Source organism: Pongo pygmaeus, chromosome 1 (assembly GCF_028885625.2).
Source record: "Pongo pygmaeus isolate AG05252 chromosome 1, NHGRI_mPonPyg2-v2.0_pri, whole genome shotgun sequence".
NCBI lineage: Eukaryota > Metazoa > Chordata > Mammalia > Primates > Hominidae > Pongo > Pongo pygmaeus.
Genome location: NC_072373.2, coordinates 45,023,036 through 45,039,304, shown reverse-complemented (window position 1 = coordinate 45,039,304; position 16,269 = coordinate 45,023,036). Strand labels below are relative to the sequence as shown.

General features: G+C 47.3%; 1 protein-coding gene across 1 annotated transcript in view; it reads right to left on the bottom strand.

Annotated features, from left to right (window-relative positions):
- Window positions 1-3,233: 3,233 nt before the first annotated feature.
- Window positions 3,234-16,269, bottom strand: part of PIK3C2B (phosphatidylinositol-4-phosphate 3-kinase catalytic subunit type 2 beta) — a 74,954-nt gene continuing 61,918 nt past the window's right edge. The window contains exons 24-33 of the mRNA XM_054446414.2: window positions 15,056-15,225; window positions 14,411-14,567; window positions 13,934-14,043; window positions 12,818-13,019; window positions 12,278-12,402; window positions 10,531-10,648; window positions 8,738-8,819; window positions 8,248-8,354; window positions 6,210-6,338; window positions 3,234-5,635 (exon numbers count right to left, since the gene is read on the bottom strand). Of these exons, the coding sequence (XP_054302389.1) occupies window positions 5,447-5,635; window positions 6,210-6,338; window positions 8,248-8,354; window positions 8,738-8,819; window positions 10,531-10,648; window positions 12,278-12,402; window positions 12,818-13,019; window positions 13,934-14,043; window positions 14,411-14,567; window positions 15,056-15,225 (1,389 nt within the window). The 3' untranslated portion in view covers window positions 3,234-5,446. The remainder of the gene's footprint in view (window positions 5,636-6,209; window positions 6,339-8,247; window positions 8,355-8,737; window positions 8,820-10,530; window positions 10,649-12,277; window positions 12,403-12,817; window positions 13,020-13,933; window positions 14,044-14,410; window positions 14,568-15,055; window positions 15,226-16,269) is intronic.

Below are 16,269 nucleotides of genomic sequence, written 5' to 3'. Positions count from 1 at the left end.
CACATCTCAAACTTATCACAATCAGAAGTCTTGATTCAGCTCTACTGAACCTACCTCCCCACTCCCAGTAATTCCTCCAGAGGACTCTTTGCCTACATTCTGAGGCTCCACACTGAGGAGTCATCCTCAACTCCCCTTTCCCTCAATTCCATATGCAGTCCATCAGCAAGTCCTGTCAGCTCTACCTTCAAAATATATCCAGAATTTGACCACTTTCACCATCCCCAAGCCACCATCATTTCCCTCCTAGACTACAATAGCCTCCTCTTCTGCTTCCATTCTTGCTTCGAACAGCAGCCAGAAGAATGATCTCTTAAAACATGAATTAGACATTACCGTTTCTTTTTTTTTTTTTTTTTTTTTTTTTTTTTGAGATAAGAGTCTCTCTCTGTTGCCCAGGCTAGAGTTCAGTGGTGCAATCTTAACTTACTGCAACCTCCACTTCCTGGGTTCAAGTGATTCTCCTGCCTCAGCTTCCTGAGTAGCTGGGATTACAGGCATTCACCACCACACCTGGCTAATTTTTGTATTTTTAGTAGAGATGGGGTTTCACCATGTTGGCCAGGCTGGTCTCGAACTCCTGACCTCAGATGATCCGCCCACCTTGGCCTCCCAAAGTGCTGGGATTACAGCCATGGGCCACCGTGCCCGGCCCCTGCAGTTCCCTTTCTGAAAACCCCATCACCCTAAGAATAAAGCCTGAAGCTCTGATTGATTTTAACACTCAGATCAGATATCCTCTCTGAAGCCCACTCTGCCCGCCCCACCCCTTCTTATGCCACCTTGTCCGTATCACACTGCACTGTATTTATTTCCATGCCTGCCTCCCTTGAAAGACTGAGTTCCTTGAAGACAGGATCCACACCTTTGTTATCTGAGTAGCCACAGTACCGGACACCTCGCCTCACCCAGAGTAAGCCATTAGTGTTGTTTGTTGAATTGATCAGACACTTTAGACGAGTCCCAGCCACCAGAAAATTCTCTCCCAATTTAAAATGCTGCCTCATTTTTTCACCTTTCAAATCCAGTCTAATCTTTGCTCCCCAAATCTCGGCAAGCTGGGCTGCTTCATTTTTGTCACCTCTCTTTGAACTCAGAAATCTGGGCCCCCTGGGCTGCTTTTGTTTCTTTTCTCCTTGGGCAACCCCTCTCTCTCATTCCCCACCTCTCTCATTCCCACTCCCTCAGGAGGGTTCAGATTTCTACCTCATTTGGCCATGAAATTTCCTTCACTAAGACTCTTGGCAGATTCAAGTACTAACCTTTAAAAAGTCCATAGGGACTTGCCCAGAACTGCAGTGACACCTCAAGACCACTTAGAAATAAAGCAGGTAACACTTCCTACTGTTTACTACTGAAAAATCCCCTGGAAGCCCCCACAGAATTCCCCAGTATGAAACATGACTCCCCACTGGAGAGTTTTGAAGACTTCTGGGTACAATGCTTGAACAAGGGTCACTTCACTTCCATCCTGCACTTGGGGGATTCACTTCTGGGCTATGGTTATGCTGTAGTGGCTTGATAGTTGTGAGGCATCTCAAGTTCCAGTTTTTTCTCCTATAAAATGGAGTTGGTTAAATATTACTGGGTAGTAAACTTCTTCTTTTTTTTTTTTTTTTAAAGACAGTTGCGCTCTTTTTGCCTAGGATGGAGTGCAATGGCACAATCTCGGCTCACTGCAACCTCAGCCTCCCGGGTTCAAGCGATTCTCCTGCCTCAGCCTCCCAAGTAGGTGGGATTACAGGCGCCCGCCACCATACCCAGCTAATTTTTTGTATTTTTAGTAGAGACAGGGTTTCACCGTGTTAGCCAGGATGGTCTCGATCTCCTAACCTCGTGATCTGCCCGCCTCGGCCTCCCAAAGTGCTGGGATTACAGGCGTGAGCCACCGTGCCCGGCCCTGGTAGTAAACTTCTTAAATGCAGAGAACTGTCTTAATTTACCTTGGTAAGCCCCAATCCGGTACCTAGAGTACAGGGCCCAGGATGCATTCAATACAATGTATTTTTTTATGAATGGAGGCATGCCACTAGGTAGCACTGGTAAGAACTGTGAATGTTTGTTACAGAATTCATGAATGAGCCATACTTACTGTCCAGGGCAGTTGTAATGGAAGATGATATCATGTATAAAAAGCACCCAAAATACCAATTAGACCAACTTAAGGGACTGTATTAAACATTGCCTAGGAGGGGTTGCACAAGGTTTGGAGTGCAACAAACCTGGGTTCAAACTCCAAGACTTATTGGCTGTGTGCCCTTGGGCAAGTTACTTCATCCCTCTGAGCTTCAGTTTCTTCATCTGTAAAATGGGTAATGGTACACACCTGATCAAGTTGTTGTGAGGATAGATTTAGCTGACAAATGTAAAAATGGTCAGTGCAGTGCACTAGTACATATAAAAGTTACCATTTGGTGGTATAAAAAACCACTATTATTATTTTCATCTCATACATCAGATGTTTCAATGTAAACATGTGAACATCAACCAATCTTTTTTTTTTTTTTTTTTGAGACAGAGTTTCACTCTTGTTGCCCAGGTTGGAGTGCAATGGCACGATCTCAACTCACTGCAACCTCCACCTCCCTGGTTCAAGTGATTCTCCTGCCTCAGCCTCCTGAGTAGCTGAGGTTACAGGTGCGTGTCACCACGCCTGGCTAATTTTTGTATTTTTAGTAGAGACGGGGTTTCACTATGTTGGTCAGGCTAGTCTCAAACTCCTGACCTCAGGTGATTCACCCACCTTGGCCTCCCAAAGTGCTGAGATTACAGGGATGAGCCACTCTGCCCAGCCAAACATCAACCAATCTTTAAAATGATAGTTTCAGCTGGGTGCAGTGGCTCACACCTGTAATCCCAACACTTTGGGAGGACAAGGTGAGAGGGTTGCTTGGACTCAGGAATTCAAGACCAGCCTGCTCAACGTAGCAAGACCTTGTCTCTACTAAAAATTACTTTTAAAAATTATGGGAGGCTGAGGCAGGTAGATCACTTGAGCCCAGGAGTTCAAGACCAGCCTGGGAAACATGGCAAAACCCTGTCTCTACAAAGAATAAAAAAAAATTAGCCAGACATGGTGGTGTGCACCTGTGGTCCCAGCTACTGGGAAGGCTGAGGTGGGAGGATGGATGGAGTCTGGGAGGTGGAGGTTGCAGTGAGCCTAGATCTCACCACTGCACTCCAAGCCTGGGCGACTGAGAGAGACCCTGTGTCAAAAAAAAATAAAATTATAGTTTCATTTTTTTCTCAAATGTCATTTATTAGAAAATACAATTCCCGAGAAAGGAGATACAAGGGATTCTGGGAAGTGGGAAGTAAACAGTACACAGATCTCTTTAAATCAGGAGCATACAGGTCATAATAAAATGAACTACAGGCACAAAGCCAGTAACACATTTATGGTCCGTTCATCTGGAAAAGTTTCACCGCCCACTCCCCACTCTCCTTTCCCCTCCTGGAAGCAGCCAGCTTTATCCTTGGCATTTTTAGAGAAAATTTAAACTTCCATGCTGCCCTGTGGCTTCGGTCAATGGAGCTTCTTTCTCCAGTTATGGAATGAGTCAGCAAAACGGGGAGTTTCTGATCCTTGGAATTAGGGAGGGACAGTTTACAGAATGTCCTCATTTCACTCTTTTCCCAATCATGGGAAATATCCAGCCAATTCTGGTTTTAAAAGTTAATATCAAATTCAAAGTCCCTCCCTCTTTTTGGCAAGGTAGACAACCCTTTGGAGTGAAACACAAAAGAGCAAATGTAAAATCCATCTGAGGTGGGGCATGGTGGCTCACGCCTGTAATCCCAGCACTTTGGGAGGCCGAGGCAGGCAGATCATGAGATCAAGAGATCGAGACCATCCTGGCCAACGTGGTGAAACCCCGTCTCTACTAAAAATACAAAAATTAGCTGGGCGTGGTAGCACATGCCTGTAATCCCAGCTACTCGGGAGGCTGAGGTAGGAGAATCGCTTGAACCCGGGAGGCAGAGGTTGCAGTGAGTCAAGATCATGCCACTACACTCCAGCCTGGCGACAGGGCGAGACTCCATCTCCAAAAAAAAAAAAAAAATTCCATCTGGTAGGGAATAAAGAATATGAAGAGATAAGAGACTCAGTCTCAGTCTCTCCCTTCAGGCTCCTGAGCTTAGCTCCAGGGGAATAATCACCACTCCAATCCAGCCTCCTACTGACCAAAGAAAAACCATGGGGCAAAAAACAACAGTTTTGTTGGAATCCCCCACCCCATGCCCCTTTCCTTCAGATAGGGCATCCCTTTGGCTCCAGACTAAATAGGTTTATGGCCCCACAGAATGAGGAAAAGTCTTATAAAAAGGGTGACAGAAATGGAGTTTGGGAGGGAAGCAGCACAGCAGAAAGAAGTGGGGAGTGATGGATGGGGAATGCTTTCCAGAGGCTACCTAGCAAGCAGTCAGTGGCATCTGCAGCCTAGGGACCTCTTCCCAGGGCCAAGATGCTCTTGGGTGAAACTATATCTAAGGACTGAGTCAGTATTTTGTCCCACCAGAGAGAAATGAAGGGAGAGACCTATGGGGAAGCACCCCCAGCATATTCATAGAGACCAGCTGACCCCCAAGAAGGGCCAGGAGAATGGAGGGGCAAGGGGTAGAAAATGGTATTCAGGGCAAGTCCTAATAAAGTAGGGAAGACAAGAGGAAAAGTCCCCCCAAAAGAGCATGGGTCCCTGAATACGGGTCCTTGGCAGAACCCCAATATGGAAGGCCCTTCCTTACACATGTAGGTATCACAGCGCTCTCCTTTGGAGGCAAAATCAGAAAGGCCCAGTGGCGCAAGCCTCAGTCCAGCACAGGCAGCCCTCCCCAACCCTCCCCAACCTGTCCTTAGAGAGGGCTCTGGCCGAGGACCCACTGGGCCCCTCCCCAAATAGTTCCTATAGCTAGAAAACAAAACAACAACAACAACAACAAAAACCTAGGGAAAAGTCCAATAAGAACCTTAATCATACAAAAAGTCCAAATAGTCTTCCTCTCTTGCCTTCTGGGGCATAGGTACGTCCCTTCTCGCAAGGCTTCCTGTCCCAGTTAGGACAACATCACTATTTCATTTTTTAAAAATAAAAATTAAGATATCCACCCACCCACCCCCAAAATGCTACTTCATACAGCCCACCCCACACAATCCCCAAACCAAGCATTGCTCCCTTGACACAAGGTAAACTTAAAACTTTGCTGCAACCTCACAGCCTCCAAGGGGCTGCTCATCACAACCAACCCACGTTCAGTCTCCAGAGGAAGAGACAGCAGAGCATGTCTTACTCTCCCTGCCTCCTACCACAGAGGCCAGAATCACCTGGAAGGAGCTGGAGGCCCGCCCAGGGCCCTGACCCTTCACAAGGAAGAGTCTTACAGGGGAGAGTCCTCTCCCCCAGCTCCCGCCACCAGCCTGGGATGCTGGGTGGTGGCTCTGCTGGGCTCACAAGGTGCCATGACTTCGAGATCCCAGTGCGAACCAGCCGGTCTTCTCCTGAGCCAGGTCCAGCTCTCGCAGGCGGATGTTCACCTCACCGAGGAGTACGTTCTCCCAGAATCCCTGCTCACTCAGCACGCTCAGCTGGAGCTCCCGCTGCTGCAGGTCTCCCTTGGGGATCCCATCATACACCAACTGCAAACATAGAGATGGGTGAGGGAAGTGGTGAGAGAAGGAACAAAAAGAATCCAGAGGGAACCCAAGAGAGGGAGATGGTAAAGTCTGTTGGGGGTTGATCCAGCTGAGGCTAGCACTGACCCTGCAGAGTCCCAGGTAATACAGAAGGTACACAAGGTACACAGACTCCAAGGGAAGCGTTAATGAACTCTGTTCTTTGCTCAGAGTTCAAGTAGGTGAGGGCTTTGTATTGGGGCCACTGCTCATTTTCAGCACAGGACCGGCAGGCTCCTCCTTCCCACAGGATAGGGCCAGACCCCAGTCATGAAATCCCAGCCCAAAAGGGCTGGCAAACATTTTATGTAAAGGGACAGACAGTAAATATTTTTAGGCTTGATAAGCCATATGGTCTATGTTACAACTACTCAGTCCTGCCATTGCAACATGAAAGCAGCTACAGGTAACACCTAAATCAGCAAGTACAGCCATGTTCTTAATACAACATCTTAATACGTTCTTCAATATGACTTTATCTAGGAGAACAGGCGCAGGTTGCCAACCCCTGCCCTACCCCACCATTTTCCCCACCCACCATCTCATTGTAGGTGGGATTGCAGGTTTTCCGAGCCACTTTGGTTTTCCTCTTAGTGGTTTTCTGAGGGTCAGGAAGGAGGTAAATTTTCACATAGGGGTCAGGGTCATTTCCATCCTGGAGCAGTTGCTACAATAGAATGAGAACGAAAAAATGTTAAGATTTTTAACATCTGTCTCTTCATCACCATTCCTGTGATCATACTCTGATCCAGACTCTCATCTGCCATCTGGCATCTTGCAATGCACAACTAATTTATTTGTCTGCTTCCAAGCTCACTCTATTCTGATAAAAATATCTACCATGATAACATTGTGTCCTATTAAAACATCAATTGGTTTGCCTATGATATCAAGTCTATACTTTTTATCCAAATCCTCAGGACATCCCATAATGTGGTCTGTTTTGAGTGAACCATCATGTTCCCAGGTATCTTCCTGCCGTATCTACTATCCTTGTCTATTTTGTCATTTGGTCCACTTAACCCCTAAGAGGTAGAGACATGAGTCACAGAGATTGAGCTGCTTGCTCAAGGGCAGCCAACTAGTGATTCACCCAGCCTGATCCTTTTAAAACCTAAGTCAGATCATGTCATGCCTCTGCTCAAAACCCATCTCATTCAGGGAAAAAGCCACGGTTCTTACTATCGGGGTGAGGTGCTGGTCCGTCATACCCTCTCCAACCTCATCATCCACTCTTCTTGACTTTGCTCCATCGGCTTCAGCCATTGGCCCCTTGCTGTTTCTGACGCACCCCTGGCAGGCTCCTGGTTCTGGGCTGTCAGATCTAACTGCTCCCTTTGCCTGGGAAAGTCTGCCCTCAGATGCATAAACATGGCTCCCTCCCTCACCTTCATCTTGCTAAGACACCTCCTCAACAATGAGGCCTTCCCTGAGCACTCTTTGCAAAGTCCACTCCCCTCATTCCATCCTAGCATTCCTTCTCTGCTTTATTTCTTGCCATAGCTCTTACTACCATCTTCTATGCCATATATTTTACTTATCTGCCTGTCTGCTGTTTCCAACTAGAATGTAAGCCCCCTGAGGGCAGGGATTTTGTTTTGTTTTCCCCCATACCCAGAGCTAATGTATCAGTATATAGCAGGCACTCAAACATTTATTGAATGAATGAAGAATAAATGGATGAATGTTCATGCTCCTCCTGCCATATCCCACTGCCCCAACCTACACAAAATGCCTAACATAGGATGCAGCACAATGCAAGTATTCAAGTTCCCTTCCTGGCTGGGCGTGGTGGCTCACACCTATAATCCCAGCACTTTGGGAGGCTGAGGCGGGCGGATCACCTGAAGTCAGGCATTCGAGACCAGTCTAGCCAACATGGTGAAACCCGGTCTCTAATTTTAAAAAATACAAAAATTAGCCAGGTGTGGTGGCATGTGCCTGTAGTCCCAGCTACTCAGGCTGAGGCAGGAAAATCGCTTGAACCCAGGAGGCGGAGGCTGCAGTAAGCCAAGATTGCGCCATTGCACTCCAGCCTGGGTGACAGAGCAAAACTCCATTTCAAAAAAAAAAAAGTTCCCTTCCTCTTCTAGTCACATTCTAGTCACAATGTTCTTAGAACTCATACCAAAAATTTAGTATTATATACTGCCTTGATCATGTTCAAAGGATGTCACGTGGCTGCTGAATCATTATAGCCAGGTAATGAGCCCCTTGGGCCTCTCCCTTATAATTACTATAATAATCATTATTCTAATAAAACCAGGCATGGTGTTAAGTATTCCACAAGCATTATCTCGTTTAATCCCCATAATGACTCTATGAGGTAGGTGCTACATTTTCCTCATTCTAATGAGGCTCAGAATGATTAGGTTACTTGTCAAAGACCACAGCTACAAAAAGCTGGATCATGTATTGCCTAGTCATACCATAGGCTTCTATGGTTATAGGTCCATGGTGGATGCTCAGTAGACTGTGGTGGTTACCCGTATGACACGGGGCAGAGAAGGTCTGCCCAAAAAAGTAGCTCAAGAAAGATTAAAAAAGAAAAAAATCATGGCTGTGCAGGCACTTACCAAGCCCCGAATATGCATCACCATGATGAAGAGTTTATTGTTTTTGTAGGAGATGGACAGCTTCACCTCCCCTCCCACCTTTCCGACGGGCCGGGCCCATGTGCCATCTGTAGGGACAAATGAAACCAAGAAGGGTCAAGAGGCCAGGCAGGTGTTTCTGTTTTCTTCCTGAACCCCCTTGCCCTAGCCTCTCCATGTCAGGTTTCTGATACTCATGAGGCATCTACATAAGTGTAGTGTGAATGTGATTAGAGTTAATTGGGTTGGGATGGGTCTGAGGATATAATCGACTGAATATCCACCCTGTGGGGAACCCAGGTAAGGAGCTATGGCCCCACAGCCTGAGTGGGAAACTAGATTCCCCGGAGAGTAAGAAAAGGAACAGGAGGCAAGTCAAGGAGAGAGAACTGAGAAGAGGTTGGGGCAGAAGCAGTTACCCTTGGGGTAGTTCAGAGGAGTTGGCAGAAAGGTCTCAGAGAAGATACTGTACCTGAGGACTTAGGAGCTGGGCTGGTGCCCATAGCCTTCTCATCCCGGGGCAGTGGGTGGAAGAAGGTGTACACCAAATCACACTGGAACAGAATCAGAAACAGGGCCATTCTTCAATAAGACAATGGCCCAATACAAAAAGGAAGGAGACTGTTCCAGATTTAAAAAGACTTAGGAAATATAACAACCAACAACATGCGGTTCTTATGTGGATTATAGCTCTAACAAGCCAACCGTAAAAGGAATTTGGGGGATGATAGGGAAATTTTGAATATGGACTATGTACTGGATAATATAATAATACTGTAGTTACGTTAAAAACAAGACTTTATTGTTTAGAGATGCACAATGAGTATTTAGGAGGTACAGTATTATGATGTCTGTAATTTACTTTTTTTGTTTGTTTGTTTGAGATGGAGTCTCGCTCTGACACCCAGGCTGGAGTGCCGTGGGGCGATCTCAGCTCACTGCAACCTCAGGCTCCCGAGTAGATAAGATTACAGGTGTGTGCCACCACGCCCAGCTAATTTTTGTATTTTTAGTAGAGACATGTTGGCCAGGCTGGTCTCAAATTCCTAACCTCAGGTGATCCATCTGCCTCGGCCTCCCAAAGTTGTAAGATTACAGGCATGAGCCACTGCACCCGGCCTGTTATTTATTTTAAAATACTTCATGAAAAATAGAAGCAGCAAATATAGCAAAATGTTAAGTGTTTAGGTGATGGATATATAATTGCTAATTATATTGTTTCTCTACTTTTCTGCATGTTTGAAAGTTTTAACACTAAAAAGTTTAAAAAGAAAAAAAAAGGCCGAGTGCAGTGGTTCATGCCTGTAATTCCAGCACTTTCGGAGGCTGAGGCCAGAGGATCGCTTGAGCTCAGGAGTCTGAGACCAGCCTGGTGACATAATGAAACCCTGTCTTTATAAAAAAAAAAATACAAGAACTAGCTGGGTGTGGTGGCCCATGCCTACAGTCCCAGCTACTCAGGAGGCTGAGGTGGGAGGATCGCTTGAGCCTGGGAAGTAGAGGCTGCAGTGAGCTGTGATTGTGCCACTGCACTCCAGACTGAATGACAGGGCAAGATCCTTTCTCAAAAAACAAACAAAAAAACTGTGTGAAAATACTCACTTGAACATTAATGGGAAAAAAAAAAAACACATACTCTAAATATCTTTCAAAAATAAAATGGTTAAGATTATAGTACTGCAAGTTGGTGTCTGGAGGAACAGATATTTAAAGTTATAGCATATGCATACTATAAATGCTAAGGGAAAAAAACTCAGAATCTAGAGTTATACTTAAGCTATAACCACTATAAAACTGTAAAAATCATGCTTGCATATGGACAAATAGGAAGGGAACATGGACGATAGGGGCAGATGATTTGTTAAAGTATTTAATAATAGGATTCCTCATGACTTTGTTAGGGCCATTATAATACTATTTGTTTAAAAAAAAACTAGGTTGATAACACATACTCAACCTGCTCAAAAAACTTTTTCCTCAAAGAGGAGCCTTCCTTTCTGAGGCTCTGCTCATTCTCATCATTCTCAGCCCATGTGCCTGGAGGCATTCACGTTTCTGTTTAATTGCATTTCTGTGTATAACCCTGTGAGGCTGGACCCACCCTCCTCATGTCTTCTGCAGACTGGAGCACTGGTCATTCAGCCCACAGACTCCGAAGTGCCAAGTCCTGTTCCTGACTCCTAGTGCCTCCGGATGCTTCCACCCCTGCCTCCCCAACCACCTCCACCAGCCTGGATAGCCAGGAGGAGAGGCAAGCCCACCCACCTCGGCCACCTCGGGGGGTGCGTGGATCAAGTGCCAGATGTAACCGTTTAGCTCCTCCCTCCGCCGCTCGGCCACCGCCTCTCCCCGGGAGCGGCCGATCACGAAGCGACTAGGGAAGCTGGCGTGGCAGCGTAGGCAGCGGGGATGCAGGAGGTGAAGATAGGGAAAGAAAATAGACACAATGGGCTTTTTTCACATTTCATTTGCATTTCCAGTCCCCTAGCACCCATTTCCCAGCAGCCTCCATTTCTAGGGACCCTCACAATTCCTCCTGTGCTGCACATCTGTGCCCAGGTCTGACACCTGCTCAGCATCTCATGCCTACATTTCCAAGGGCCCCAGACGAGAAAACCAAACAGCGGGCCAGAGTCCTGTGGCTCCCCAGAAATGGCTCGGGAGCCCTCAGTTTCTGCCATCGATGTAAAAATCCCTTTTTTTTTTTTTTTTTTGAGATGGAGTCTTGCTCTGTCACCCAGGCTGGAGTACAGTGGTGCAATCTCGGCTCACTGCAACCTCCACCACCCGGGTTCAAGCGATTATCCTGCCTCAGCCTCCCCAGTAGCTGGGATTACAGGCACGCACCACCGCACCCAGCTAATTTTTGTATTTTTAGTAGAGGGGGGTTTCACCATGTTGGCCAGGCTAGTCTCAAAACTCCTTAGCTCGTGATCTGCCTGCCTCAGCCCGCCAAAGTGCTGGGATTACAGGCATGAGCCACCGCACCCGGCCAAAAAATTCATTTAAAAAGTTGTTTTGAGACTGAGTCTTGCTTTGTCGCCCAGGCTGGAGTGCAGTCACGTGATCTCAGCTCACTGCAACCTCTGCCTCCCAGGTTCAAGCGATTCTCCTGCCTCAGCCTCCTGAGTAGCTAGGATTATAAAAGCATGCCACCACACTAATTTTTGTATTTTTAGTAGAGATGGGGTTTCACCATGTTGGCCAGGCTGCTCTCGAACTCCTGACCTCATGCAATCTGCCCACCTCGGCCTCCCAAAGTGCTGGGATTACAGGCGTGAGCCACTGCGCCCGGCCTGAAAAGTAGTTTTTAAAAAAATTGCAGTAAAATACGTGTAACATAAAATTTGCCATCTTAACCATTTTTAAGTGTACAGTTCTGTGGAATTAACCATATTCACATTGTCGTGCAACCATCGCCACTATCCAACTTCATAGCTCTTTTCATCTTGCAAAACTGAAGCTCTGTACCCATTAAACAACCACACCTACCTCCCCTCAGACCTGGGCAACTAGCTTTCTACTTTCTGTCTCTAGGAATCTGACTACTCCAGGTAACTCAGATAAGTGGAATCAGGCCGTTTTTGTTTTTTTGTGACTGGCTTATTTCACTTAGCAGAATGTCCTCAAGGTCCATCCACGTTGTTACCTGTATCAAAATTTCCCTCCATTTTAAATGCTGAATAATATCCCACTGTATGTACATATGACATTTTGCTTATCCATTTGAAAAATGGTGTAACTCTTTAAAAAATTAGAAATTTTGAAACATCAGCTTCAACCATGCCTTCCTTTCCGGCCAGTGGGCCTGGAGTGAGAGCTCTCGCATGCAAGGAGAGCTTGGCCAGCAGGGGGAGCACTGGCCACCAAACTCCATACCAGGCCAAGCAAAGCAGGCAGGTGTTTAGTCCAAAAGGGTATTTTCTGCCCCTGCAGTCCTGCCCACCTCCCATCCCGTATCCTTTCCCCCTTGCCCACATCCCTCTGTGCAGATAGTAAAGGGGGCAGCTACCTGGGCAAGTGGGAAGAAGGGAAGAGCAGCCGCAACTTATTGTGTAATTCCTGGAACTCCTCAAAGGTCCGCTGGATATAGGTGGCCTCGTGAGTGTTCTCTCGCATCACCTTTACCACATATATCTGCAAAGGTCCAGATCTTAGGGTGTACCTGCCGAGCCCTCTGCACCCAGTGAAGGGTGTAGGAAAGGTCCGGAAGTGTATGTATGTGCTAAGGGGAGGGGCACGTTCCAGAAGGAAGAGAGCAAGAGTCTCTCCAGGGGAGACAGATGATAGCACATACACAGGAATCTAAAAGCAGACTTCCCACATATGTTGCCGGGATCCTTGACTCAGAGGGAATAACCATCCAATTCAGCTCCCCAATTCTAGGCAGGTCACGTGAGCAAAGGAGAGGAAAGTGGTCCAGGACTGCTCCCAGCACAGGACGCTGGGTCAACTCCTGTGCCCGCTGTGCAAGTGTGAAAAAAGTCAGGACCCCAGTAAGCCAGGGTCAGCAGAGAGCAGGAAAGGGGGTCAGATTGGAGAAAACACTTACATAGCCTTTGTTGGGGTGGAAGATCTTCTCATGGCGGCAGAGGAAAACATCACTGATTCGGCCAGAGCTCTTGAGAGTGTGTGTTCGGGAGGCAAAGGAGAGGGTCAGCCGGTCATCTGAGCCCGTGAACTTCATCTGAGCCAGATTATGGATGAAAAAATTGAGCTTTGTGGCTACACTGCCCAGGCTGGACTCAATCAACCTGGCAGGAGGATAAGAAAAGAGGATATAACCATGAACCCAAATTCCTGCTGCCTCAACAGGGGTGTTCCAAGGAATATTCCTGACTCCTGAGACTAACAATCAGCTCAGATCAAACCATTTTCCTGTGTCATATCCTCATAAAGCAAACGATTGGCACACAATTATCTCATGCAATTTGCTCATGTGAACCCTAGGGTCTTATCTCCTCCCCTGGCTGCCCACCCGAGCCAAAGACCATCAAACCAAGGTAGATAGGAACTAGGAACTCACTCTCCCTGTGTAAATGTCTAAATATCAAAAAATTTCAAGGTTCATTACAATAGAACCTCACCAAGCACTGTTCAATCTCAGATTTCAATTCAGAGGGAGAGGTCCTGTGTTAGGAGACCTAACAGAGAAAGTTTAATTCTCTGAGTTCCAAAAAGAGTGGAGAACATCATCTACATGGACCACATTTTGCAGGCATTCATAGATAAACACATCCTTGCTTTCACACACAGTGTGCCTAAAAATGTTGTCAAATATGAGGAGACTGAATCATGGAACTCTATGTTCTGGCAAGGGGGAAGGGTCTGACCAAGAAAGTTAAAAGTTATTACAAAAGCCACGTTATACATTGCCCCATAGACAAAGTATTTGATGGGACCTAGTGAGAATGTAGATAAGAGTCATGGCAATACCCGTGTGTGCAAAGGTTAGCACCAAAACACAGATGGGAAACCAAGGCTGAGAGAAGCAAAATGATTTACCTAAATCACAGGCAAAGTTGGGACAATATATCCACGTGGTCAACTCTAGGCTCTAGCATCTGAGCTAAGCTTTTCACCTTTCCCCAGTCCTCCTCCTGCCAATCCAGCAGGCTGGGAATTACTCAGGGTGGGCAGTGCTGATTCGCTCAGGAAATCATGTTACCTAGTGAAGTAGGTAGTGGCATTGGCCTCTGTGTCCTGAGGCCTCAGGGCATCGTACACATACTTGAGGTCCTCCAGGTCTGAGAGCTCAGGGATCCCACAGGACAACATCTAGAAGGAGCAGAAAGAACAAGAGAGGGTGCCTGTAACAACAGAGAATTCTTGCTGCTTCTCCACCCTTAGGCAAGGTTTTCTACAGCTAGGCTCCCTAACCCTTCTAGAGGGTGGTAGACAGATGCTGTGGGAAGTGGCTGGAGGGCCACAGGAACTGAAGGGCTGGAGCAGGGAGTCAGGCACCTACACAGACATCATTGTCCTCAGGTAGTCTGGGTCCCTGCCTTTATCTAGGGCAGGCAGGTATTCAGTTGGGGCTCAGAGAGGTAAATCTCTAGAAATCCTCTGCAGCAAGACAGGGAAGTCTTAAAGATGGTGCCAGATAATAAGAAGAAGGTATTCGGAAAGGGATGGAGCTCCTCACCAGGCCCAGAAGGTTGAGGAAGAGGTGGGTGTGCTTGCGAATGAGGTTGTAGGCTTGGCAGCAAAGGTCAACAAAATCATGGAAGCGGCTGGAAGGCTTGTCACCCCCGTTGATGACATACGCCATGTCCGAGGTGAAGACAAAGGGGGCACGGTCCCTGAGCCAAGGGGAACATACAGGTAGAAGGTCAACATGGAGGAGGAAGCCCACCATATGGCTGCATCAGGGGTCAGTTTCCCTCATCCCTCATCACGTGGACACACTGGATAGATGGGGCTCTAACTTTTTTCTTTGTTCCTTTCCTACCTTAATCTTAAAAGATCTCTATATCCTTCATTGGTTCCTTATCTGTGAGCTGGCAATATTTTTTTCTGGATACCTGATTGCATTCCTTTTTGCTACAGTTTGGTTCATTTCCCTTTGTTCAGTCCTTGGTAGGGAAAAACAGCTGGTCCCCACATTCTTCTGCAAGGCCCTGCAAGGACTTGACCTCTTTATCAGTCTTCTCTCCTCCAATGCTGCTCAACCCTGGGACCATGATCTGAGGCCCAGCTGCTTCCATCATGGGCTTGTGTCCCAGCTCTGAACCACTGTTTCTCACCTCCTTGCCCTTCACTCACGACCTGGCTTCAGGAGATCACTTACCGCTTGATGTTGCCAAACATCTGGGCATGGCCCAGGAAGCGGCCAAAATCAATGTGGAACATGTGACCAGTGGTCTTCAGCATGATGTTGTCGTTATGTCGGTCACAGATGCCCAAGACGTACGTGGCCACGCAGCAGCCAGCGCAGGAGTAGATAAAGTTCTCCACAGCCTGGGAGGGGTCAAGGCAGATGAGAAGAGAGGACATAAAGCTGGCTTGGAAGGACTCCAGGGGCCACAGCCAGACAGAACTCAGCCAGCCCAGGCCTCTCTCTCTTCTGTGAACCCCAACAGTGTCTCACATCTGCCTGTTCATCCTTCATCATGTACTAACTTACACACTTATACACACAGAAACATCTCCCATGTCTTATGGAGAAGATGGAGGTTTATATGTATATCTTCACCACTTCATCTGAATACCATCTTCTCTTTTCTTTCTCCTAGGGAGATTGGTTGGAAAGACAGTAGACTAATCCAAGAGCCCAGTCTTGATCAGCCCAGACTGAGGGGACCTTAAGAGATGGGAAGACTGACATTTACAACATCCCCAAATGGCCGTGATGATCTTAAGTACAGCCACTGAGGCAGCCAACTTAAGAATCTCTTCCTGACCTCACTCAGAATTCTATCATCCTTCTTCCTGCCCCAAATAAAATTCCCATTTCCAGAGTTCTTGGTAACAGCTAAATGCTAATCTAATTAAAGTCACTGCACTCCAAAGAAAAGCTGAGGCAGCTTAACATGTCTAGGGAGTGTTTTACACTTGAAAATGAGACATATCCCTCTCCCTCCCCCACCCCCTCTCCCTCTCCCCTTTCTTCGGTCTCCCTCTCCTTCTTTTTTCGGTCTCCCTCTGTTGCCGAAGCTGGACTGTGCTGCCATGATCTCGGCTCGCTGCAACCTCCCTGCCTCAGGCTCCTGTGACTCTCCTGCCTCCGCCTGCCGAGTGCCTGGGATTGCAGGCGCGCGCCGCCACGCCTGAATGGTTTTTGTATTTTTGGTGGAGACGTGGTTTCGCCGTGTTGACCGGGCTGGTCTCCAGCTCCTGGCCTCGAGTGATCTGCCTGCCTCGGCCTCCCGAGGTGCTGGGATTGCAGACGGAGTCTCGCTCACTCAATGCTCAGTGGTGCTCAGGCTGGAGTGCAGTGGCGTGATCTCGGCTCGCTACAACCTCCACCTACCAGCCTCCTGCCTTGGCCTCTTAAAGTGCTAA